Source organism: Thermobia domestica, chromosome 14, assembly GCF_964235325.1.
Source record: "Thermobia domestica chromosome 14, izTheDome1.hap1.1, whole genome shotgun sequence".
NCBI classification, from domain to species: Eukaryota; Metazoa; Arthropoda; class Insecta; order Zygentoma; family Lepismatidae; genus Thermobia; species Thermobia domestica.
In genome coordinates, this window is record NC_137467.1 from 144152286 (window position 1) to 144179832 (window position 27547).

The 27547-nt window shown below is 35.1% G+C and overlaps 1 protein-coding gene across 3 annotated transcripts; it reads left to right on the plus strand.

The window, feature by feature from the left end:
• LOC145670375 (uncharacterized) lies at positions 1–27547 on the plus strand. Of its 3 annotated transcripts, none has more exons than XM_081738979.1 (3): positions 1–137; positions 10598–11106; positions 15943–27547. In XM_081738979.1, the coding sequence occupies exons 1-3, from the start codon at positions 74–76 to the stop codon at positions 16753–16755; spliced, it is 1386 nt and encodes a 461-aa protein (XP_081595105.1). In that variant the 5' UTR covers positions 1–73; the 3' UTR covers positions 16756–27547. The 3 variants fall into 3 exon arrangements, with proteins under 3 accessions (XP_081595105.1, XP_081595106.1, XP_081595107.1); XM_081738980.1 differs by having other exon boundaries at positions 16–61; XM_081738981.1 differs by lacking the exon at positions 1–137 and adding an exon at positions 172–311.

Genomic DNA, 27547 nt, shown 5'->3' on the forward strand with positions numbered 1-27547 from the left:
GCTGAAACCTATTTTAAGTTATATTACTTTATGCCTGGCAATATTGGATTAACAAAAGAAAGTAAGAAACAAAATGGCTGATTATGCGGAAGGTGTAACATGTAAACAACGCAGAAAACGCGAAAGAAATCCGTCTGGTAAATAATTGGTGGAAATTTTAATAACTGTAAACTCGGTTGTTTTGAAAACGTCGTATATGGAAGCATACATGAATTTATAAGCTATGTACTTTTTTCATTACGCTATAAATTATGTATATGAAGAGTTCCATTCCTGAGTGTGGATACTCGTTAGAATTTAAATTGTCATGGGTAAAAACATTGTGTGTAGACATGTAACATAAAAATAGCAATGTAAAAAAATCATCAACCAACCTTTGCTAGGCGGCCTCTAAAGGAAGCATTTTATCTTATCCGAGTAAGAACAGGGCTAAGCTGGCAGTCCCGTACTGATTTGTTACTAGAATAGGAGGAACATATAGCTGTTTCAGCCAATGTTTAGTTGAAGGCGGATAGTAATTTTTTTTCGAATCCAAAGAATGTTGAAATTTCGCTTTCTTTAATATAAGGTTAGATTTGATATTTTAAATTAGCTTTTACCTTCGACTAAATGTCAGTCCCCTTCATCTAAACATAAACTGCTGTTTTACTCATTATTTTATTAGTTACTTATGGTTATCCTAGTATATCTTGCAATTAGCATTCTCCTCTCATTTCTGTATTTCAGTACTGATTTTATTTCCCGGTTGTGATTTAATTTTCTGTATTCTTCATAAGGTTAATATTCATCTATTTTAGACAAGGTTCTAGCCGTAATTAAGACAGAAAACAACGTGGCCTGTGGGGCTCTAACTCGCCTTCACTCGCTGACTCTCGCTCGGCAGTACTATGGGAATTAAATATTAAATATTGGTACAGAAAAGAACCGATCTAGGTACTAACCTATATGGGGGACCTGTTTTCTAGAACTTTCTCTCTGTATTGTATTATTGAGCAAAAGTAGTAGCGTTCAGTTGTACACAGTTGACTGTTATATTCGGAAATAACAATAGCAATGGTTCACCCGTCGTTCTGTCGTCATTCTTGTAAACCGCCGCACTCTGTACCCAACCTTTGAAGTGGAGCCCCGAAGCGGTCATACGTTGTGGGGAGCCATCGAGTGTTGCTAGAATCAGTCGGCTTGCTTTTTTCTCTCCGTTATTGCATCACACATTATCTATGATAATTACTAAGACATAAAGTTTGAGATACTAACACATTATCAGTTTTTATAATATGGCCTCAGTACGCACCTTCATATAGTCCAAGAGGTTACTTGTTCTCCGTGATAGTCACTGTACAGCTATCACCCTTGATACTGGTACCTTTTTTTGTTTGTGTGATGCAGAAATTTTATATAATTCACGCAATTTTCCGTAAATTCGGTAATTTTGTGAGGCCTTCGGCAGTACCAAATCCCAAAGAAGTAGGAACTACGCTTCTCGTCTTACTAGGTGCCTTACCTGTCGAACACTTCTATCGTTCCGTAAATAAAATTCCTAGAACTTCTTAACATTTTTTTCTATGGGAGGAGTTGCATAACTTGGTTTAGATTGTGTCTATTATATCTTGTTAACCTCGTAAAAACTATTGTGGAAAAGTCACTGACCTATGCTAGATGGCCACTACAAGGCAAGAAGTATAACCGAGTCAAATGAAGTATATCTTACCGAGTCGATGCAGCGTGAGCCGCGTGCGTTGCGCTCATAGGGACCAGGCGAGTTAACGATCAAGAATATGCACATACGCAAAGTTACGAAAAAAAAGTTAATATTTAATGAAACAACATTTCTTATGTGTGGAACTGTTTTGGGACACTTATGATCACATATCGAATTAGCACACTACCTTCGAAGACCATGGAGTATTATATAGGAAAGAGCAGATACTTTACATTACTGTTGGTAGAGGGTGCTGGTTAAGAATCTGGGACCACAGATTTGTAAAATCTACAAAAGAAATGTATAATGTTATTTCAAAAGTTGCAGTGTCTGAGTGTAAAAATTATTTGAATACTTAGCCTCGTAACATGTGTTATAATGTGGAAAACAATAATTCAAAGTGTCTGCTCAACGCCATGTAGGCCTAATACTTCGTAAGGAAGCCGTGACGAAATATTGTAATCAATGAAGAAAGTAGTGCTCTAAGTTAATCCATGACCATGAAAGTGTCAAAGCAGTACCACATGCAAGGCATGATGTTTTATGCCATACGATTTTTTTTTCTTCACTATCTATCTTACACACACTCTCCGTCGTTGACGTGCCCTCTCTCTACAGATGCACTCGTGCACAGATCCCCGTCCTTCGCCTTTTCGCTGAATCAGTTATTTGCACAGTAGATTTTATTGCATATGTCATCACGCTGTATTCGTATCGTTAACACTTCCTAAAATGATTCTGTACCACGGAATGTAAGTTCTCTGTAGAAGGTCTTGGAAGTGCATATTCTCGAGAATGAACCATCAAATCATAAATATATCATGTCATAATGTATGCTACTAGGTTCATAACCTGCACCGTCATAACACACTGCATTTGCAAAGCCATTCAGTTCATCATGCCTTCCTCATACACTAGTAGGATGCTAAAAACATACATTTTGGTTTCTTTTGTGAACATTTTTAGGAATGTCACAGAAAAGCTCGTCATATATTTTGATTTACATTCTTTTAAAATAGTATTACGTATTTCTTGCATAAATTTTACGTATCTATTGTTCGATAAACTACGTGTAAGTTTATCGAACGTGCATGTGCAGCACCCGTTTTTAATCAGAGAGCCTAAAGAATCATTGAATGTTAAATTATCTTGTTATTGATGTAATTTTCCAACCGATATTTGCTGCTGTAGTTGTTACGGGCCTGTAGATGCGGGTGACTGTAAATTGTTAATTACGATAAATAATAAATCTTTATAATAGTATGATACAAAAAATATACGTGAATTTGCGCTCGAATTTGTATGATTATCAAATGCCATGATTTGTATATGAATACATGCGTAGAGTTGGACAGCTAACTATTCATACAAGATACATTACACAAAATTGTAATAATTTGTAATCGAAATTCGCAGCAGTGTAGATTATAAATGAGGATGCCAAAATTCCTGTAAATTTTAGTTGAAAATTATTATTTATAATGTAATCCTGTACAAATTAAGAATATTGGAGCAAAATTATGTAACAGTAAAAATTGCATTTCTTTATGGCAGTAGTATTTTAATGTCTTCCACACTCATCTATTTTTTGTTCATACGTATACCTCTCTTCGAAAGGAAAAAGTTGACGGCACTACCAAAAATGCTTGTTCAAAAGTTAAAAATTGTGTCACTATTATATTTCTTAACGCCGCCTAGATTTCGTGTTTTCTTGGATGCTACCCACCAACTACGTACAGATATATATATAGTGTGCTTGCTAATTTGTCATAAAAGGATTATCTTGAGAAATATGCTGTGGTAGGTAGTCACTACAAGGTATCATTGCTTTCAGTCTACGGCAGTATAGGGCGAAGCTGGATGGGCCACGGGGTTACATACATAGGGAGCAGGCGCTTCAACAAAGGCGGGAATGTGCATTGCGAAAGAGAAAACACGAGAAACTCGCACCGATTCGTGCTAGGTGATCATTAGAAGGTACCTTTGTGTAATGAACCTCACTATAACGCTATTCCTATATTCACTGATGACTTACATGTCCTCCACTTACATCTTTCTGTAATTCTTCGGTTTGTCTTTTAGGTTACTATAGCTTCTTCTGTTCGGTACCCCTCTCTGTTCTCTTTTTCACCTTTCCGTAGGTAATTGTGACGTGGGTACTGCGGATGGGAAAGTTTTAATCGATGTCCTTTTCTAAAAAAAATATAGCTGGAATTAACCCTGATTAAAAGGGGATAGTGCAGTTTAATAATAATTTATTTTCATTGATCTGCTTTAGCTTAAAGAACGTAAACGTGGGAGTTGAAACTAGGAATTCAGTTTTCTTTCGGTATATAAACATTCACCAATTCAAGTGTTCCCTTTTGTATTTGATTGTTCATTTGGGTCGATAGAGTAGTCCTGTACTCAAGGTCTTTTGAGAGCAAAATAGTGAAGTGGGAAATAGTCTATAGCGTGAGATTTGATTTTGTGAGATAATCTGTGCGCCTGCCAACTTGATCGAATTCAAGGTCTGTCGTGGTTAGGAACCAGGGTTGGCAAAAACCATGGTTTTTATTTTTAAAAAAACAAAAAACCGGTTTTTTTTTTTTTGGTTTAAACCAGGTTTTTATGGTTTAAATAATTTGCTCTATACATTCATATCATATATGGACAGAAATAAGTTTGTTTCGCCTTGATGTTATTATGCAACAACCGGGTTATGCTGGAAGGGGTCACATAAGCTCAAAGCGGAATAAAAACCGCTTCTCGAGTTACATCCGAGAGAAATTGTCCTCCATTTGAACTCGGAACCAGGACTAATTGGCCACAAATGCGATACGTCTGCCGACACACTCAGGAAGGAATCCTGATAAAAAAAAAAAAATAAAAAAAAACACGTTGTCTTTACATGCTTCTTAATATAACTGTCAAGAGTCATTTCAGAAGGACGAAAAGATAAACAGTTGCACAAGTGAAACCATTACACAAAATTACATATGAACAATTTCAAAGTACTACGGAGTGCAGAAGAACTAATTTAGTTCAAGTTAGTTAAAACAACGACTTTTATTGGTCCAAATTAAAGAAATACACCGACTTAATCTGCATATCAATAAGAAAAGTCAATAAAGATACGAATTATTTGAGCCCACTTTGGCTCAAACTCATTTATACATAAATAGATACCAAAGATACTTATTTCAATAAATGCCTCTCGTGGAGTTCGTATGACCTCCACCCCCAACAAAGTACGGCATGTCTATGTATTTTATCAATGGTTAACATTATTAACAAGAAACAATATTTAGCATTTCTTTGAATGCTATTGCATAACACACAATAAAAAAATCACAAAAGAAACAGTCATAAACTTATATAAAAAAAAGTTACTTTTGTAGTATGATCTTTTTGAGTAATGAATGGGGAATTTAGGTCTGAATATAATACGAATAATATACGGGAGTGAAACGTGATAACCCACAAATGTGTGTTCATGAAGATTTTACACTTACACTTACACTTTTGCGAACATTTTTTTGTTTTTTCGTTTAAACCTTTTTTTTTTTTTGAAAAAAAAAAAAACAGCCGGTTTAAACCTTGGTTTAAACCAGCCAACCCTGTTAGGAACTCATATTAATAGTTGGTTTCATCCTTCGTAACCTGGTTGTTGAATAAGGACATTAAGCACAAATACTCGAACTTAGTTGATCGGTAATGTTTTAGCGACTCAAAACCTGTTGCGGGAGCTCATTCGTGGCTAAGCGGTTAGCGTACGCGCCTTTGGCGTGGGAGACCCGGGTTTGATTCCGGGCGTTGGCTCATGTGGTTCGGATTGCACGTAAATCAGTAGGTCCACGTCTCACATAGCTTCAAATTGTACCGTAAGATCTTAGAAGGGTGAAAGATGGTTTTCGTTATTTTTTAAAATACTATTTTTCTTTTAATCCAATACCAAATAATGTGCTGTGAGAAGACGTTTCCCAGAATATACAAGAAATAAATTGTTTATTATATTATGAAAGGATCGTTATTATATGATTTCTATGTAATGTTAACTGTGTATTAAATGATAACAGAGCTCCCACTTGCCTAAGCAGTTAGCATACGCCTTTGGCGTGGGAGACTCGGGTTCGATTCCCGGCGGGGAGCTTACGTGATTTAAATTCCACGTTAAGCTGATGAACCACGTCCCATTATAGCCTTGCTGCTGAAAGGGATGCTAAACTAAAATCAATTAAATGATTCATAATATTTATTTCTGTGCTTTAATTACTTTTGTTTTGAAAGTTCATAGGCATTTCTTTCTATTTTGGTGGCGATTCATGTAGTATTTGTAAGTCTGAGATTTTGTGTTGATGCTCAAATAAAAGCTTCGAAAAACCTAGTACTGTTGGTTTTTCCTCCTTGAAATCCTTCGTGTGCTCCTTTCTCCATAACGATAGATTTTGTCATTCCAATGTACCAAGTTTATGTTACAAGCTGTCATTGCATTTATTCCTGGTCAGGGCATAACGAAGCTGATGGGCCACACGGTGGTGCATACGTACGGAGTAGTCCGGTTAGTGAAAGTGAGTATGTGGATTGAAAGAGACAAGTACGAAAAATTCCCATTCGCAATTGTCTACAGATTTAATATATACCACCAGGGTTGGCAAAAACCATGGTTTTTATTAAAAAAAACAAAAAAAAAAAACGGTTTTTTTGGTTTAAACCAGGTTTTTATGGTTTAAATGATTTGCTCTATATATTCATGGACATCATATATGGACAGAAATAAGTTTGTTTCGCCTTGATGTTATTATGCAACAACCGGGTTATGCTGGAAGGGGTCACATAAGCTTAAAGTGGAATAAAAACCGCTTCTCGAGTTACATCCGAGAGAAATTGTCCTCCATTTGAACTCAGAACCAGGACTAATTGGCCACAAATGCGATACGTCTGCCGACTCACTCACGAAGGAATCCTGATAAAAATACGTTGTACTGATCTTTACATGCTTCTTAAGAGTCTTCATCCTGGCGAAATTAAAATACAGCTAATTTTACAGTAATTATGTGATATCTTCAAATAGATAAAAGATAATCGAAATGTGGAACAAGAGCGCCCTAGACAGTATTATTTTACATGAGAAACCGTTATCACGACTCTCTATCTGCTTTCGATTTCAAGCCATTTTGAAAATCGGCATTTATTTTCGCGTTTCTAAACAGTTAAAAACGGAAAGCCGCTAGGTGAGTTGTGATAACGGTACCTCACGAAAAATAATATTGTCTAGGGCGCTCTTGTTTCATATTTCAATTATCTTTTATCTATTTGAAGATATCACACAATTACTGTAAAATTAGCGGTATTTTAATTTCGCCGGGATGAAGACTCTTAATATAACTGTCAAGAGTCATTTCAGAAGGACAAAAAGATAAACAGTTGCACAAGTGAAACCATTATACAGAATTACATATGAACAATTTCAAACTACTACGGAGTACAGAATAACTAATTTAGTTCAAGTTAGTTAACAACGACTTTTATTGGTCCAAATTAAAGAAAAACACCGACTTAATCTGCATATCAATAAGAAAAGTGAATAAAGATACGAATTATTTGAGTCCACTTTGGCTGAGACTCATTTATACATAAATAGATACCAAAGATACTTATTTCACTAAATGCCTCTCGTGGGATCTGTATGACCCCCCCCCCCCCACACACACACACACACACAAAAAGTACGGCATTTTCGATGTATTTTATCCATAGTAAACATTGAAACGAAACAATATTTAGAATTTTTCTTCGATTGCAATTACATAACAATAATAACAACTACAAAAAAATCACAAAATAAACATTTAAAAACTCGTAAAAAAAAGTTGCTTTTGTAGTATAATCTTTTTGAGTAATGAATGGGGAATTTAGGTCTGAATATAATACGAATAATATACGGGAGTGAAATGTGATAACCCACAAATGTGTGTTCCTCAAGATTTTACAAACACTTACACTTTTACGAACATTTTTTTGTTTTTTGGTTTAAACCAGTTGATTTTTTTTTAAAAAACCAGCTGGTTTAAACCAGCCAACCCTGTATACCACCATAAAATAGTACCCCGTGGAACTTTACCATGTTATTTGCAAGTTCAGTAATACTTACATTGGCATGACAAACAATATTAGAACCATTGAAGAAGCATATGAAAGATTCCAAGGAGGAAAATTTAGCCACTTCAGGTCTTTCAAAGCATGTTTTGAACATAAAACGAAAACTCAGGTTTGCGAGTTTACGTATATAGAACTTTCAGTCGCTTCACATACACACTAAAAAGCCAGCTTTTAGTTCAAACTGAAGAAAGAATGGGATATCATCTTAAGTATTTCTTAACAGGTAATAAAATTACTTTTTAATTAGATAACAACGGTTTATTTTCTTCCTTAATACAAGAAAAAATAAACATCTTGTATAACTTTTTTTAAACAATTTCTCACCATATGGCTTAGTAACTGTGATACATATGTGTATATATGAAGTAACTGTAATATGAACACTATGTTTTGAAGATAGCTACGCGTTTGTAAAGAGCAGTAATATATTATATACTTCTAGCCAAGTACGAAAGTATGACGCTAATTCAAGTATCACACTTTTTCAATGTCAAATCTTCGTTTGAACCCATCTTAACAAGCTTTTCTATAAAACCGATTGGCACACTCACTCCAAGGATAGCAGTAGTGATACGTCAGCAGTGGTGAGTCATTTAGTCACGTGTTACGAATGAAACACCATCTATAACGATAGAAAAGGACCAATGCGTGTTCTACAGGGATGACTTTTCCTTTTGTCCGGTGTGCTTAGTATTTGTCATATGTTCCTATTAGGAAAAAAATGTTCCTACTTTGCAACTCGAACTGAAAATCATCACAACAGTCAATCTCAGGTCACCTCTTGGATCTTTCTCATTACATTTTCTATACTTATGTAGCTCACTAAAATATGATTAGAGATTGTTCGTCTGTAAAAAGTTATTTATCTACAGGGTGGTCCTGAAGTGGGCGTACCCCCCCCCCCCCTCCTTTAGTTTCAACAGTATAGTGTTAGTTATGGTAGAACGTCTGTACATAGTTACATTGAAGTCTTAAAGAGTCATAAAGAGCGGTGTGATCTTCATCCATGTCGTAACACGGCTGAATTCTACGCCAAGTTCTCACAGATGTTTTGCGGAGATACTCAGGAGTCACGAGGGTGAAGGCGTGTTCCACAGCTGCCCGTAATTCCTGCGTTGTGTGATATCGAGTATTTCTTACTTGTTGCTTTATGAAATCCCAGAGAGGATTGTCTGGTGTCATCAGATCGGAACTTCTTGGAGGCCAGGCAAGGGGAGCTATATGGACTTTGATCACACATTGTTGATTACTTCACTGCAAATAACTGTTATCAAGCAGAAAACAAATGAACATGGATAACAATGTTGCCAGACAATGCCAAGCAATGTTACCAAACAAATGTGGGTAAAATATAAAACCGTCAGAAAACACCAACACGCCCACTTCCGGACCACCCTGTATATAAAACCTTTGTAGACAGTGCAAAGTTGCATTAATCCATGCTGTATGAAAGTTAAGTTAGTTAACGTAATAAACACTGAACACCATAGAAAATAGTAAATCCCCAGAAATATGTATCATATCTCAAAGTAATTATTTAAGGATATGAATTGACGTATATTTAGAACAGTTTGTAAACATATTCTTTTATTTATTGCATCTATTGTTTAATATACTATTAACAGTACTCTTTCAGTGTTCTTTCAGCATATTGTACAACGCACTGGCACTCTATCTCATGTGTCAGAATTTCCTTTTGCACTTTGTGTTAATATAATGTAAACTCTTTGCATTACAAAGCTCTTCTTTTGAAATTGTTTATTATTGTGGAAAACTTGTACAGAAATTTGTATGAAGACCTCTGTAATTTCGTGCTAATCTTATAGCTCATTAGAAAAAAGCACTTTGAGAAGATGCTGCTGTAATCTTTAATCTATGTGAAAGTTAACTGTACATTAAACTTCGATGGGTACACACTTTTTCAAGGTGCTGTATTCAAAAGATATAAATGTTTACATTATGTAGAGAGTAGTTAGCTGACTTATTACGAACTAGCACTATAACTCTTTTTGAAAAATTCTTCTTCGTTAAATATTAGACGCAGTAAACAGAAGATTAAGTTTACAAATTTTTATATCTCAGTGTAGTTATTCAGTTATGTAATTGTGGTAGTTTTCAATGTTATATTCTTATTAAAGTAATGTGAGACTATTTAAAAAATAATAATAATGACCTGCCTCAGTATCTCGTGACGTGTTGATCCTTGCGTATAATATTGGAGTGCGCTGGGTCCTTTCTTAAAACCTGCAATGGTTGTGAGCCTAATTTACGTATATTGTTAAAGTTGTTGTCATCCTATAAAATTATGCAAAACGTAGGATCGTCCGAAAATTATTACTTATGTGTTGTTTATAAAATTCCAGCTCCTCTATTATATTAACGAAGGAAGGAAACAACCGATTTAAACTTATTTTTTCACATCAGATCCTCTGTAGGTGCGAATTCAATAATACACAAAGAGTGAAAGACTGGAACGAGACTCGAACCCGGAATCTACGGATACCGTGCTAATACGTTAACCACTACGTCACCCAGTCCACTCTCAGAACAGTCATACACTCTCTCACTCTACGGTGCTCTTTCACTCAGACTGCGTGGTTTGCACCTCCATGTTCAAAGCACCCTTTACTTCAAGAATTTGTTGTTAATATTCCCTTTGCACATCCTCCATATATGAATCTTGTAGGAAAATTACTGTTCGTTTTTAACAGATAAGCACACAAGTTCATATATTTATTTATTTGTTCACTTTTTCAGAGTGGAAACGTGAGAAACGCAAACGGTTGCGAGTGGCTGGGAAAGAGTATATAAATAGGAAAGGTGACCTTGTGGAAGCTAAGAAAATAGGAGATGATTGTAAATGTCGAAGAAAGTGTTACTCAAAGGTGTCAGAAGAAAATAGGAAGAAACTGTTCGAAGGTTATTACTCATTAAACAGTGACGATGAACAGAACTCGTATTTATTTGGACTAATCCGCAAACACGATATCGCTAGAAAAAGAAGTAAAAACAGTAACAAACGAACGTGCACGTATAAGTATTATGTGCGAATCAAAGGGAAAGAAGTCCAGGTGTGCAGGATGGCCTTTGCGCACATTCATGGTGTGTCACCTCACAAAATTTGGAATTTAAGTCAGAAACTTGACCAGGATATTCTGTATCCTCGAGATGGCAGAGGGAAGCATGATAACCGTCCAAAGAAGATTAAAAAAGAAACTCTCAATCATATTAAGGAACACATCTATTCTATAATGAAGTCTGATAATGTAAGTTAACAGAAAAAAGTCGTTCTTCTTTTTTTTCTTTTTTTCTTTTTTTTTTTTTAGATATAACTTAGTTGCCAAAAGCACATACCATAATATTTCACAAGCTTGTGTAGCAGGTCAAGGTCTAGCATACCAAGTTTCATCCAGGTTGGATGAGTTCAGTTGACCACTACGTCCTACTATGTATAATATCCTTATCATTGGTTTTTAAAAGAAATATCAGATGAAAGACCAAGAGCTAAAGATTTAGTTAACACTTTGGCTACCACATGGGGCCGCGGTGGCTCAGTGGTAGAGCGTTCACCTCTGGTGCATGGGGTCCCGGGTTAAAACCCTGTTCCAACCAAATGAACTTTGTGGTGGACAAACACCGTGTGCGTGGCTTTTCTCGGGGTTCTCCCGTTTCCTCCCACTTTCTTCATTCCACCATTTCATTAATTTCTCATAATCACCGTCTCCTTTAGCCTAACCGGCATAACCGTGGGACGTAAAACTCACGGTATAGATTTCATTTCATTTCATTTTCACTTTGGCTACCACAAAATATAATTAGTTAGTCCTTAACAGTTTTAATTATCTCACACGATTTTTAGTCGTCAATTTTTGTATTGACTTGATATAGTGAATACGTTCTCAATCATAGAGATCATAGAAATTTAATTTTCTTTTGTCCTGAGTGAACACTTTCATTACCGTAGGTAATGATAGTTGCTTAATTGTCATTTGTCTATGAAGAACCTGAGTTACTGTTTACTAGAACGTGAATCAGTATATGTGATAAAACATGTATTTGTACTGGAATTTTATTAAGCGTTATAATAATTTTGGGCTAGTAGTATTGTTGTTATTCTTAAGGTCTGATTTATTTAGTTTACAGTTAAGAGCCTGGCACTAAAACTAGTACAAAATTCACCATTTTTCTTTTGCTTGTTTTTCATAAGGAGATAATGAAAAGCAACTTACCACAATCATAGATAACTAGCAGCGTTCACCCCGCTTCGCTGGGGTCACCCCGGAACGCAATAAACTTTGTTACTTAGATAATTTTTACTTTTTCGCTTTCAAGTGATATGATAAAAACCATAGAAGATTGCAGTAAATGTTAACATTATATCGCCTGTCATTTATGTTAACCCGCCGAGTGACACGGTCATGTGGGTTGCATATAAATACGGTTAGATTTAGCTATGATGAGCTAACAAAGGATTTCTACGTTATGGACACTTGAATGGTCAATTATCTCAAGACACTGGTAATTAAAAATTAAAGTGATATGATAAAAACCATCTAGGGTCCAAATCTTAATAACCCCCCAAAAATGAAAGAAATTGGTTCAGCCGTATTAGCGTGATGAGCTAACAAAGGATTTGTACGTTCTCTTTTATATATATAGATGTTATTCTACAACAGAAAATATAAACCTGAAGAATTTTCAGTATTGCCATCCATAGAAATTACAGTGTTGCCAGAATGACGTTTCCCCAAAAATCTAACTTGTGGAAGCGACTAGAGGAACGAACTCAATTGAAGACTACAGGGGAAAAAGGAGGTAAGTCAAGATATGGTCGAAAATGAGTTAACACAGCAGAATAATGTAGCCTGAAAGGAGTAGTTTGCATGCACTAAATCTCACGGTAAAAAGGAAATTAGTCACTAAGAAATTTAATGCTAAAGATTTCGCCTACAGGGGAAGAAGTAGGTAAGTCAGTGGAAAAAAGGTCAATTGTGTAAAATCATAAACAACTGACTTACCTCCCTTTTCCCCTGTAGTCTTCAATTGCATTTGATTACGTATCATGTTGTTTTGGTATTCTGTGAACTACTTTTTAAATAACATAATTATTTAATTTTAATGACTCTATGCTAAAACTATTTTGTTTATTTCAAACTAAATACAACTATAATGTAGAAAGTAGTTCACTGGATTCCGAGACAACATGACACGTAATGAAACGCAGTTGAGTTCGTTCCTCTAGTCGCTACCTGAACTTAGATTTTGGGGGAAATTTTTTTCTGGCAACACTGAAAGTTATTCAGGTTCATATTTTCTGAGAATAACATTATCTATGATTGTGGTAAGTTGCATTTCATTATTTCCTTTCACTTATAAAAACATGCAAAAGAAAAATGGTAAATTTTGTATTAGTGTCAGGCTCTTAAATAGTACGTCATCATATCAAACATATTGTACCGTATTCTGTGGCCGTTGGGAAATTCGTATTGGTCTCACTGCCATCTAAACGACTATCTCAGGATCCTCTCATCAGTTCTCTTCAGCTAGGGATAACTTTTTCTCCCCACACTCCTATGTTCCATATTTACTACTAGCTTCCAGTACCTACGGAAAATCATGAATCTTCATTATCGATGTCCATATCTGTTCGCGGAATGCAGTTTTGTACCAGACACATTACAACATCTTTTACAACTGTAAATTAAGACCTCGGGTCAATAAATACTAACGTGGTAATGGCCCTCATATCGTAAAGAACTGCCGATACATTACAGTAGTTAAGAAAGACTACCAAGGATTTTTCTTAACAAACATTACCAGTGATGTGCTGCAACATAGACAGTGGCAGTGTGAGGCGATTAACAGTGGAAATGGACAGATGCTGCCAGTGAATAATGAGTACTGCATCTCTTCTAAGCTGTTGAGAAGTTAGCGATTTTTTACAGTGGCTCATTCATTTGTGATTGTCTATACTTGGTATTAGGCGTACTAGCAAAAAAAGTAATTTCATTACTTTTAGGTTATTCATTTACGTAATATTTTAATTTTAAAGAGTAGCCCAAACCTCGCTAGAAAGTAGCTTCACATTTATTGTTTGGTTAGCGAGGTCTTAGACCTCATATCTTCTAAAATATCTCGTTTGAATTTTATTCGATTTTCCCAGTTTGTACCCCAAAATTTTGTATGCCGTGTGCTAACAGCTTAATACAGTTGTACGTTTCTCCGTCCTTTCTGACAATGAAGAGAAGAGAAACGTTTGCGTGTGGAACAAAGTTTTCAACAACACCAATCCTTACGACAGTATAAGCATTTGCTTCAGAGGTTGTGATGAAAGTTAAGCGTTTTCATGAGTGAGATATATTTGTAAGAAACAGTGCCTGTAATTTACAACTATAGGTTCCCAATTGCAGAAAAATATCCACTCCTGACATTTAATGGCCCATAACTCGTGAACCGAAAGTGTGCACACCATAATATTTCACAAGCTTTTACAGCATGACAAAGTCTACAACTATGGCAAGTTTGATTCATATTAGATGAGTTAGGTTATACTAGTACGATATTATTATTTTCTTAATTTTTCAGGAAAAATTCATTTAAGGGCGGAAATACAATTTTCTGAAAAATAGGACTATTAGAATCAAGTATTCCAAAGAGATTTGAAAAGACAACAATAAACAAATTTGTTTGTGGATTTATTTGTTGATTTACAAGTAGTATTTACCTCACTGTTAGAAATATGTGTGTCACAGTTAGTAAACGAACAACATATAAAATTTTGACACGTAAAAATATGTTTTTACATATGTAATACATAAATAAATTGCTGTTCCACAAATAAATAAATATCACGAATTAGGCTATAAATAAGAATTATAAGTGATCCTGAAACATCTCATTTTGTTTAGCTCGAAGATGTCCACCGAATGATATATGTCTCAATGTTCCATAATATTACAGTTGAGCGGAAACAAAAGTATGAGAGTTCATCATAATTGTGCGCCTTATTTCATTAACTATACTGTTGGCCATTAAACTGCTAGTGACATAATAAAAAAACTTCATGATATATGAGGTGTGTTCAAAAAGTATCGAACCTTTGGTTGGCAAAAATACAATTATTGGTTTGGAAATCCGAAACTCTAATTCCCTTCAAAGTAGTCTTCTTGATAATGCACACACTTCTTCCAGCGCTCCCGCCATTGTTCGAAACACTTCTGGATTGCAGTGTTTGGAATGATGAGAAACCGTGCCGTCGCATTCTGCATGATGACTTTTCTTGACTCAAATTGGATCCCTTTTAGTAGCCTTTTCAGCTTGAGAAATAACCAAAAGTCACACGGTGCCATGTCGGGTGAGAGGGAGCGGGATGACACACAGGAATGTTGTATTTGGCGATGAAAGCCTGAATCAAATTTTGCAGGTACTCTCCTCATGCCCAAATTCTCGTTCAAAATTGAATGGTTTCTGCTTGCCTATCACCAAGCTTTTGTCAAAATTTGATGCAATATTGCTGTTCAAGTGTTTATTTATTTATTGCCTTTTTGTACAGCAGCGATTGTCATGTTAGAAAAACTGAAATCCGACGACCACTCACTAGACGTCTTCACTTGTTGGTCGACTGCCAGCTACTGACACTATCTGCGGGCGAGGAAAAATTCACGACTGCACATGAGTGTCCCCTCTACATCTACACTAAAGAAACTCTCCTGTGCTTCATTGGTGTACGCGGGGAAAAAAATAAGTTTCGGTACTTTTAGAATACATCTCGTACTTCAGTATGCGTTTCATCTTAATAGGTGCTTATCTTACAGCAGCAGCTTTTAGTTTATAAAAAAACTCGTTTTTCTCAGTTTTCTCGAAAACTACTCATAAGAGTTTACAGCTAGCAAAATCTGTTAAGCTAAATGAGATGTACAGATTCGTATACGTGTATATAGATATTGTTCGGACATTTTTTTTTTTTTTTTTTCGTTAAACGCCAATATTTGTTTTTGTTTTCGTTCTTTCTTTCATTTTTATTTTCATTTCACTCTTACAGTTTCGCAAATTTTTGTATGTTATGTCAGAAGGTGTTTCACCTTGTTTGTTTTTATTTGCAGATAAAGGAATTCTTGAAACAGGATAAGAACAATGGTCCAGATGTAAACATTACAAAAATGTGGAAAGATTATCTGCAGAAATATGATCCAAATTTCAGCAGCTACGTTTTACAAGGAAAGCATCACTTCGTTATCTCCAATAATTCCGACCCCAGTACCACGAACAGTCAAGATAACGTTCTTGTGAATAATGTGACAGAAACTGGCGTGCCATCATCGACTACAAGTGAAGTGGAACCTGTTTCTCATCAGGTTCAGATACAGTCTGGGGATTCAACCTCAAATAGTGAAAATAGTAAAAATCCTCGTCCAGTCAGTGAATCGTCGTGTTGTTCTAGTGAGAATTCGAACGATATTAAAATAGAACCGCTTGTGAAACATTGGTTGTATAGCAAAGTTTTTCACGAAGAGTTTGGTGTTCATGATTATTTATCGCTAAGGAAAAAGCTGTCGGACATAAAGACGGGTAAGAACCAGCAAGGCAAAGCGGTAAGAAAACAAAAACATCCTAAGAAAATACCGCGGGAAAAATCGAACATTGTTCAAGTGGTGTGTTCTCCATCAGTAACATCAGTGGCACAAATGGCAGAACATCCAATACAACCAGAAGCCACGACAGACATGTACATTTTGTCAAAGAATCTGCAAGAAATCTCCCACACGGATACTGGCATTAATTTGCATGTTTTCTCCCAGACTCAGACAACGCCTCAGAATTCATGTACAAGTGTAGTGAGTTCGTCAAACATGCAGGCTGTTAATGTGACGCAAAGTTCGTGTAACTATATAAATGTTAATGCAGCTTTCTATTAGTTACTTGTCTACATATATGCAGGATGAAGCGAAGGTTTAAGAGTTTTTATTTTATCCGTAAAAAAATACTTTACAGAAAGGACATCACTCTATTGGGTAAAATGCTTTACATTGTTTAAATTTCAGTATCGAGACTATATATATTTACAGCTTAATGTAGGATCTGAACCACATGAATTTCAAATCAGAAAATCGAATTCTTTCCTGCGCCGAAGGCAGGTATGCTGACTATCTAGTTACGAGGGAGCGTAGAAGATCTTACGTGCTGAGATGGATAACAGTTTTAGACATCATCTTGAAGGTAGTGATATTATATTTAATTAATTTTTTCCTCTGTTTTGTAAATAAGAGAAAAGCATACAACATCAAATGAAATTTGACCATTGCATTGGAGTACACTCTCCATTGTGCAGATGGGTTGCTAAATAATAAGCACATTTCCGAAAGCATCTCATGCCTTTATGCGTTATTAGACACAATTCTCTTATGTCCCCATTAAGCCCACAGTCAATCTAGACACTATTTGTTTATTTATTTTTGGACTTGCTCGTGTCGTAATGGTTGTAGCTCATGTGAAGCTGTTAGTAAACTTTTCAAAGACTGTTAAACTCTAACAATATACAACCGTTTCTTTTTTGCTGAATTATGCTAGATTAAGATTTCAGTATTCTTATAGGAATGAATGTACGATTATTATGGGCCTAAACCACATGTACTCCAACGGGAGTCGAACGCGGCTTTCCCGTACAAAAGTTAGGATATTTAGAAGTCAGCCATGAGTGAACTTATGATGCTAACATGTGTGTTGGATAGTGCTACCCTACTATAGTTGTCAGAATGTCACCATAAAGTTGGTCAAAAAAATCTCGAGTATTTTTTTTTAATAGAAAGACTGTTTTTGAAATATACATATCAATTTGACCCAGATATTCTTGAAAGTTTTTGAAAAACTCTTTATGCTTGTTGTTCGAGGTGTTATGCATAATAATTTAGGATGATAACGTGATACAGAGAGGAGTTACAACGTAATGAGGTTGCCATATTTGAAGCGTTAGGGAAATGCACAGGCACGGATTCTAAAATTTCTAAATTACGTTAGCTAATTAGACTAAATGTGCTAGAAATTGGAATCATGAAACAGTAGTTTTCGTATTTATTAAGGTATCAATCTATTTATACCATATTATTAAAAACTATTTTATATAGAAGCTGAAACCATATCATTATATATAGCGAAATAAGAATTTTTAGAGTTTTCGTGTGTTTCATTCTCATTATTTTTACTTTGTGTCATATAGTATAACACATTAAACATGCTGTCCAACACCACACTTTCGACGTTTTGAAAGATATTTTGTATGGTAGATACAACTACAACATACTGTTTGATTTTTCTGAGGATCTACATATGGAATGCAATCATTCTTCAGATCCATTCTTCTTGATGGCGTTCTTATTGATTGTTTTAACATCCATATTTTGAAACAGTGGCTGTGATAACTAAAATCGAAATGCTAAATAAAATGGTAACACCATTTCTTTATTCTGAAATATTGTAAAGACTCACATTGGATCATACTTGTCAACCTCTCTCATATTTTCTCTGTATTGATGGTCGATATCAGCCATCTCTTTTCATTGTGTATTGGATAAACGGAACAAAGATTTGAGGCCATAGTAACAACATCGTATTCATTGCACTTACACTTTTTTTTTTATTTTTTTTTTTTACAGTCAAGTTTTATCTTTCATGGTATTTAACGAAACACTTAGAACACAACACTTAACACATGTGATACGCAACACACGTAACATTACACTTTGAAATATGTCTCATTCATTTAAAAGCTTATTCTTTTCCATTATTAATTTTTATAAAACAACGGGATTTTATTTAAATACCTTTCCTGCTTATAAGTTTCGTATAATATGTCTTCAGATAAATAAAATATTTAACCCTCGCACTACTTAGGTACTTTTTGTAACGCGAACTACCAAGAAAGGTATTTTGTGCCCACCTGTTAAGATTAAATATATCGCACTAAAGAAACTAAGTAGAAACTCACAAAAAACTACAAAGACTGAAGTGAACAGTATACAGGATGAGATTAACAGCTATTTGTTATGTGCCATCCAGGACTGACAATTCTAAATGTCAGTCACATCTCCTACCAACAGGGTATACTTTAAACAACTTGAAATAGCAAATTGTATGAGGCACACATACGTTAAATTTAACGACGGTAAGGTATACACTTTAGCTAAACGTGTTGAGCAATAACATATTTTCTTACAATTTTGAAGAAACGATTAGAAGAGTAATTAAAATATATACAGACTGTTCCATAATTCGTGTTATTTTCTACAGCGCTGGGAGAAGATGAAGTTTATACTCTATTAATGTAAGATTTGGCACTCTTATTGAGAAATATCTGAATTTTTCGAATGTCTAAAGAAAATAAGAGAAAATGGCTGTTTAGCCCCCCTTTTAGGGGTGTAAACACGAAAGTTCATTTTTTTATGGGAGATTCAATGTTAAATTTTAGATGCAGTTTTCTCCAATAATTATTCGTGAAGATTTTGGAGCAAATGAGTTGTATTTGTTACAAAATGCAAAAACACTCATTCACAAAGCTAGTAAAGCCGTCTCAAACATTATTTTGCGAAGGTTCCACTTTTGGGGGGCAAGGGGCATAAAAAGGTGGTGGGTGATATGTTGCCAAAATCCCAAAATTTATTTTCGGAATGCCAGTAAGCGTGAGATTAATCACAAATGTCACAGAATTAATGCTCCAATGTCCTTACATGTAAGAGTGAGTGATAATGGGGCTTCAGCCCCTTTCAAAAATAAAAAAATCACCATAAATATCCTTAATAGGGACATACGAGAAGAAGGTATTTTTGTTAATTCATGTAAAAAATTTGGCATCATTGTATCAAATGAGTATGCGTTTTTCAAATCTGGAATGTTATTTTGATAACGCACCACCTTAGGGGGGCACAGGGGGCGAAGCACTCAATGATGGGTCTTTATAAAAATTCCAAATTTTGTTCCGGAAATACCAGTGAGCGTCAGATTTTTCACCACTGTCACAGAATTAATATTCTAATGCTCCTTGCATGTGCCAGTGATTTATATGGGGCTATAAGACCCTTTCAAAAATAAAAAAAAATCACCATAAATATCCTTAGTAGGGACATACGAGAAGGTATTTTTTTAGATTAATGTAAAATTAGGCGTCATTGTGTCAAAAAAGTATGAGTTTTTCAAATCTGGAATGTTATTTTGATAATGTACCGCCTTAGGGGGGCACAGGGGGCGAAACATAAAATGATGGATGTTTATAAAAATTCCAAATTTTATTCTGAAAGTGTGAATGAGTATTAGATTAATCACAAATGACACAGAATTAATATTCCGATGCTCCTTACATGTGCCAGTGATTGATGTGGTGCTACAGCCACCTTCCGCAAATCAGCAAAAATCACGATAAATATCCTTAACAGGGACATACCAGAAGAAGCTTTTTTTTTCTATTGGTCGATTAATTGATATTTGGCGTTATTGTTATAAAAAGTCATGTATTTTCCAAATCTGAAATGTTATTTTGGTAACAGAGGACAAAGGGCGCGGTTGGTAATTTTTGGCTTTGGAGGGCACAGGGGCCGAAGTATAAAAAATCCAAATTTTATTTTGGTAGTGCCAATGAGCATGAAATTAATTGCAAGGCGCACAGAATTAATGCTCCTATGCTATTTCCATGTACAATCTGCAGCAAAGAACCTGCAACATGAGCATGTAAGTTTATTGTGAAACTACGACCAACAGCACAGGGAATCAACATCAACATAACGTCTAAGTGGCATGAATCACGCCAGGAGAAACCTCGGCGTCCTCCCCTGCACACTTATTTTGGAGCAAAAGACTTCGTCGTTTCACAATAAACATATATGTTCATGTTGCAGGTTTTTTTGCTGCGGACCGTACCAGTGACTGATTTTAGGTTACAATTCCCTTTCATAAAAACAATAGAAATTCATGATGAATGTCCTTATACGCAAGGACCTACTGGCAGAAGGTAAATATTTATCATTATTAAAGTGAAATTTGGCATTATTGTCGAAAAAAATTTGTTTAGAAAAAGAGCTAAAGCGACAATATGATAATGGTCATGTGTTGATCTCTTTTAGTGGCGTCAAAACAAAATTTGATTGGCCTAACTGGAGTTTTAATGTAAAATGCGGAAAGCAGTTTGCTCTATATTTACACGAATTTTGCTGGAAATTAGCAGTTTTAGGTAGAAAATACGATACAATTCCTCTTCTTCCTCCCCTTTCATCTATGATGGTACATGCGTTTCTAGTTTTATTACGCCAAACCTCCAAATTGGGAAAGATAGGCAGTAAGAAAAATTCAAACTTTTCGTTATTTCCCGTAAGCGTCAAAATATTTGGAAATATACCAAAATTAATGCTTAGAAGCTACCTCCATGTGCCAGCGACCACTTTAGTGATTCAATTCCCCCTTCCCGGTCCAAAAATCATTTAAAGAACCACACCACTTTGGTTTATTATCTTCCATGCTTCTCTCTGGCCAATTCAGAATGCATGCTGAGAGATGTGTTCTTAAGAAGCACTGGAACAGGTGCGATTCATTTGTTGGCGTCCCACTGTAAGCTGATTTTAAGCAATGTCAACAAACTTTTGTTTATAAAACACCCTCTAGTTCCTGACTCAACTTCTTGTTCATGTGTGCTGAAAACAGTTTCAGACCTTTTCTTATCGCAATACACCAACGATTTACGAGCTAACGTGTTGACAGTGCAATAGGATTTCGTGTCTGTAATCAACACCTGGGTTAGATTGACTTCTTCGGAAATGGACATTACATAGTAGGTGAATCTCGGGGATATACTGGCTTAATCATTTGATAATTACTTGTCGTTTCCAGTATACTTTATGAGTGCATTCATACTGTAGTGTCCTTCGATCATGCAGTCTTTAACTCAGGATCAGCGTGCTAATGTAATTGAATAGTACATTTTATCAGAAAAATCTGCAAGAGCAACAAGATCCGTATAGTTAAAGAACTCGGATTAAAAGTACACCATATGCAAATTCACCGTTTGTACAAACAGGTCCGCAGCAATTGTTTTCACACTGCCCATCTTGCATCTAGAAAAAGTGCAGGAAGATCTCCAAGTGTATCTACAGAAGAAACAAAGACAGGGGTGGTTATCTGTTATTAGTTCACCGCGGAAATCCCTTGCTCGTCGAAGCTTAGGCTTAAATATTAAGAAAACTACGCTACAAAGAATTTTAAGAAACTTGAAGGTAAAACCATACAAGGTCCGAATGGTTTCTGAATAGTATGCAAGTGATTATGGTGATCGTGTTTATTTCTGAAACTGGTTTATCGAGAAGTTAAATGAAAACCATATGTTCTTATTTCAAGTGATGTTTTCCGATGAAGCAAAAGTCTTCTTAAATGGTTCTGTGTCCTCATCACATGCAAGATATTGGCCATCGATACAGCCGAACGTGAGATCAGAAGTGTCAATGGACAAACGAGGAATAATGGTTTGGTGTGGTTTAACTGCGACTGAGGTGATAGGACCTTTCTTTTTTGATGAAAATGTAACAACGTCATCATACCAAAAGCTACTAAGAGAAAAAGTATTTGCTGAACTTGATCGTTTAAATTTAGGTCAAAGTGATGAATCATGGTTTATGCAAGATGTAGCGCCAGCGCATTGCTCAAATACGACTATAAATCTTTTGAGAGAGAAATTTGGGGAACGGATTATTTCTATGGGGTCAAGTGTCGAATGTCCACCAAGAAGTCCGGATCTTACACCATGCGATTTTTTCTTGTGGTGGACCTAAAACATTGTCTACCAAAAATCTTGACTTGAAACAGAGGATTGTCCACAGTATAGAGATGATCACTCCAGATATGTTGGAGAAGGTGTTCACAGTTTCTTTAGTAAATCGCATTAATTTATGTCTTGCTCGTTCAGGAGGGCATGCCGAATAAAAGTAAGTTGATTTTACACTTAGGTTAGTGATCTTTTTAAACAATTAGTGATAGTAGAACCAAAAAGAGTTGTTTTCAACAAAGAATAATTTCCAGCAACTGATTCTTATTCCTCGGGAAACATTTGTTTCTATTACAACCGTGTGTCCGTGTGTATTACGTCTGCAGTACATACGAGTAAGTTGTTATATGGAAAGTTGGATAATATGGTTATTGTGTAAGAAGTAATGAAAATACATGCTTTTTCTTTTTACTAAAGCAAACAATATTGAAACTTAAAGCTCACTTTTAATTTTTAAGATCTTACTTTTCATTATTTTATTTATTTATTATTATTATTATTATTTTGTTGTTGTTGTTGTTGTTCCTGTTACGTTTTCCATTGTCATTTTGTGTTCTATTTCGAGATGGTTCTGCTTAAGTGTGTAGAAAATACGTAGGTGATTTCTGTGTGAGATTTTCTGCTATAAAAAGAGCCCTAATTGATTTTTAAAAATATAAAATTCTTTGATTATATTCCAGTGACACCATAACAACAATGCTATATGCATAATCAGTTACACTGACAGAAGTTATTCATTTACAGCAATTTCCAGTTTTATTGTATTTTTTTTTTTTTTTTTGTTTTGCAATAATGACAACTTGCATATTAATTATGACATATTTATTGTGAATTTTTGTGATTTTTGGAAGGGGGCTGTAGCCCATATAAGTCACTGGGACATGCAAAGAGCATCGGAATATATATTCTGTGACATTTGTGACTAATCTCACGCTCATTAGCATTTTCAAAATAAAATTTGGAATTTTCATAAAGATCCACAATCTTATGCTTCGCCCCCTTTGCCGCTAAAGGTAGTGCGTTATCAAAATTATACCGAATTAAAAAAAAAAACGCCAGCGCCAAATTTCACATTACTTGATTTAAAAAAAAATAGCTTCTTCCGGTGTGTCCCTGTTAAGGATATTTATCGTGATTTGTGGAAGGGGGCTGTAGCCCCACATCAATCAGTGGCACATGCAAGGAGCATCGTAATCTTAATTCTGTGTCATTTGTGATTAATCTGATACTCATTTACACTTCCAGAATAAAATTTGCATTTTTTAAAAATAAAGATTCAAATGCTTACGCTGCGCGCCCTGTGCCCTCCTAATCCGGTGTCACCAAAATAACATTCTATATTTCAAAAACGCGTACCTTTTTACTAAGATAAATTATTTTATATAATTTGACAAGAAATAATGGTTTCTCGGATGTCCCTGCTAAAATGTTTATGGCTAATTTTTTATGTGATTTTTTTGGAAGGGGGCAGTAGCCCCATATCAATCACTGGCACATGCAAAAAACATCGGAATATTAATTCTGCGAAATTTATGATTAATCTGATGCTCACTGGCATTTCCAGAATAAAATTTGGATTTTTTATAAGTATACATCATCTTATGTTTCACCCCCTGTGCCCCCCTAAGGCGGTGTGGTACCAAAGTAACATCCCATATTAAAAGACACATACCTTTTTAGCACAATAACACCAAATTTAACTTAATTGATTTTAAAAAAATAGTTTCTTCCGGTATGTTCCTGCTAAGGATATTTATGGTGAATTTTTAATATGATTTTTGGAAGGGAGGCTGTAGCCCCATATCAGTCACTGACACATGCAAGGAGCATCGGAATATTAATTCTGTGACATTTGTGATTAATCTGACCCTCACTGGCATTTTCGGAACAAAATTTGGAATTTTTATAAAGGTCTATCATTTGATGCTTCGCCCCCTGTGCCCCCCTAAGGCAGTGGTTACTAAAATAACATTTCAGATGTGAAAAACTCATACCTTTGTGCTACAACGACGCCAAATTACACATTAATTGACAAAAAGTACCTTCTTTCGTGTGTCACTACTAAGGATATTTATGGTGATTTTTTTGAGAGGGAGCTATAGCCCCATATTAGTCACTGGCACATGCAAGGAGCATTAGAATATTAATTCTGTGACAGTGGTGAAAAATCTGACGCTCACTGGTATTTCCTGAACAAAATTTGGAATTTTTATAAAGATTCATCATTGAGTGCTTCGCCCCCTGTGCCCCCCTAAGGCGGTGCGTTATCAAAATAACACTCCAGATTTGAAAAACGCATACTCCTTTGATACAATGATGCCAAATTTCACATTAATTAATAAAAATACCTTTTTCTCATATGTCCCTACTAAGGATATGTATGGTGATTTTTTTATTTTTGAAAGGGGGCTGAAGCCCCATTATCACTCACTCTTACATGTAAGGACATTGGAGCATTAATTCTGTGACATTTGTGATTAATCTCACGCTTACTGGCATTCCGAAAATAAATTTTGGGATTTTGGCAACATATCACCCACCACCTTTTTACGCCCCTTGCCCCCCAAAAGGGGGACCTTCGCAAAATAATGTTTGAGACGGCTTTACTAGCTTTGTGAATGAGTGTTTTTGCATTTTGTAACAAATACAACTCATTTGCTCCAAAATCTTCACGAATAATTATTGGAGAAAACTGCTTCTAAAATTTAACATTGAATCTCCCATAAGGAAAATGAACTTTCGTGTTTACACCCCTAAAAGGGGGGTTAAACGGCAAATTTCTCTGATGTTCTTTAGAAATTCGAAAAATTCAGATATTTCTCAATAAGAGTGCCAAATTTTACATTAATAGAGTATAAAATTCATCTTCTCCCAGCGCTGTAGAAAATAACACGAATTATGGAACAGTCTGTATATATATTGAGGTGAGTACAAAGTAGCTCCCCCCTTCGCGTTGGTAGTCCGAGGGTTAAAAAATGTAACTTCATTAAGTAGATATAGCCAGAAAGTGTAACATTAGAAGGAAAGAAAATTAGTAAGCATAAACATTAAAAAAAAAAAAAAAAACTTTTTTCATTTATTGTCCACACACTTTGATTTAACGTGTTTTTCATTTGGCAATTAACTCATCCTGGAGGACATTGCTATGGCTTCACTCGTTACAATTTAGAGCAGTCAGAACTAGAAAGTAGTCAACTTTGTTGGTTCCTGATGTAGATTGTTCTTTTGGCATGAGGCTGGTGTTTTTTGGTGTAGATTACTTCATTATAGAAACAAAAACTGACACTGTAAACCCACAATATCCTTTTTCTTTACCATAGTTTTACTCAAAATATTGAAATAATTGGAAAGGTTCAAACCATCGATTTTGAATTTAATTATTTTCGTATTTTGCACACAGCTGACCATTCGACTACTGTATCAGTGAGCGTTTTCCTTTCCTTGGTAATTCATGAAGAAGGATCATAAATGAAGTATGTAATTCGCGTTTTCTTAAGGTTTACTCCATGTATATTGAAATTCATGTTATGATGTTGTTATTGCATTACTGCACTATTGCATAGGAAAATTTCATGAGAGAAATCAATGTTATAATGTAAGTTTGGATAATCCCAGGGTTGAAAATTATACTTTGGATGCATGTTGGAACATACATTGAATTAAGTTGTGCAATATAAAGAAAATATGATGTAGATACATCAGTCTGAGACAAATAAAGGTGGCTCTTAAGTTAAATATAAATGTAATTTTGGACTTTAACATTGGTCTACGTCAGAAAAACAAGAAACAAGCAGCTATGGTGAAAAAAATTCTTAACCTGTTTTTATCGTCGCAAGGGGAATCGTTAAGTGCGAACTCACGTAAATATACCTAGATATATAAGCTGCTGAAATTGTAATAAAGAATGCTTTTATAAGAATCTATTTTTCAGTCGTCGGATACTATTAATTAAAATGCGTAAGGGTTATTTAACATAATGAAACATCAACATTATTCTTACATTTTGAATATTCAAATTCTCTTCCTGGCAAAAGGTAGAATTACCATGAAGTTTAGCTTAAAATATATATTAAATTGAGAACGAGAGAACACTTACACTCATGGTGTTTGTTCAACACACAGTCCAGGGAACCTATGCACCAGAGATAGATGTAGCAAATAAAACATATCTTGAAGGATTCATAATATTACAGATTCTTCAATTGTATGTTTATATTGAATACTAATTAGAGAGTAGGGTCGTTTTATCGGACTTAAGTTTCAGAAAGGAAGTCTAGGCTTTTGTGACCAGAAGGGGAACAATTGAGTTTTCTTTGATGTACTACTTTGTTGTATTAAAAGCCTGCAACGGAAATCAGTTCACAGAAATTGACACTTACTTCTGTAGCATAAATTATTCTAGATCTGACAACAAATTTACTCTAACTTGACTAGAAACATCTGCTGATGTTTCTTTTTTATTATGCGGTATTGCAGTAATACATTTTATATCCTTTATCTTTTTCATAATGCTTTTGCATTGTACGTATTTCGTTAATATGAAGTTGTATATACAAAGAGGTGATGTACTGTTTCTTGCTAAGCTGAGAAATTTAAAGATATTCTGTAGTAAGTATAGGGTGCGTTGTCAGACCATGCCACCTCCAGTACCATCGTAGTCAGCCTTCTGAACTAAGATAGTAGGGCACACTTTGTCTTCTATCCGTTCTACATTACTAATAATTTCGCGATCATCCTGTGAAGAATTGTTAAAATAATTCAGATTGTTTCTCTTACCATCCTACCTCAGATTGTGTACAATATGTACTTATGTTGTGTAGTAAGTTATATTGTAAAAATATATATACTGTATATTGTAACATTTGAAGTCATTGTACAAATCATGGCAAATATATATTTAATTACAAATAAAA

Bases quoted from the DNA above. Each gene is read 5' to 3' on its own strand.
- LOC145670375 (XM_081738979.1), top strand. From the start codon at position 74: ATGGCTGATTATGCGGAAGGTGTAACATGTAAACAACGCAGAAAACGC. The intron at 138-10,597 runs GTAAATAATTGG...TCACTTTTTCAG, and splicing joins ACGCGAAAGAAATCCGTCTG to AGTGGAAACGTGAGAAACGC. The intron at 11,107-15,942 runs GTAAGTTAACAG...TTTTATTTGCAG, and splicing joins CTATAATGAAGTCTGATAAT to ATAAAGGAATTCTTGAAACA.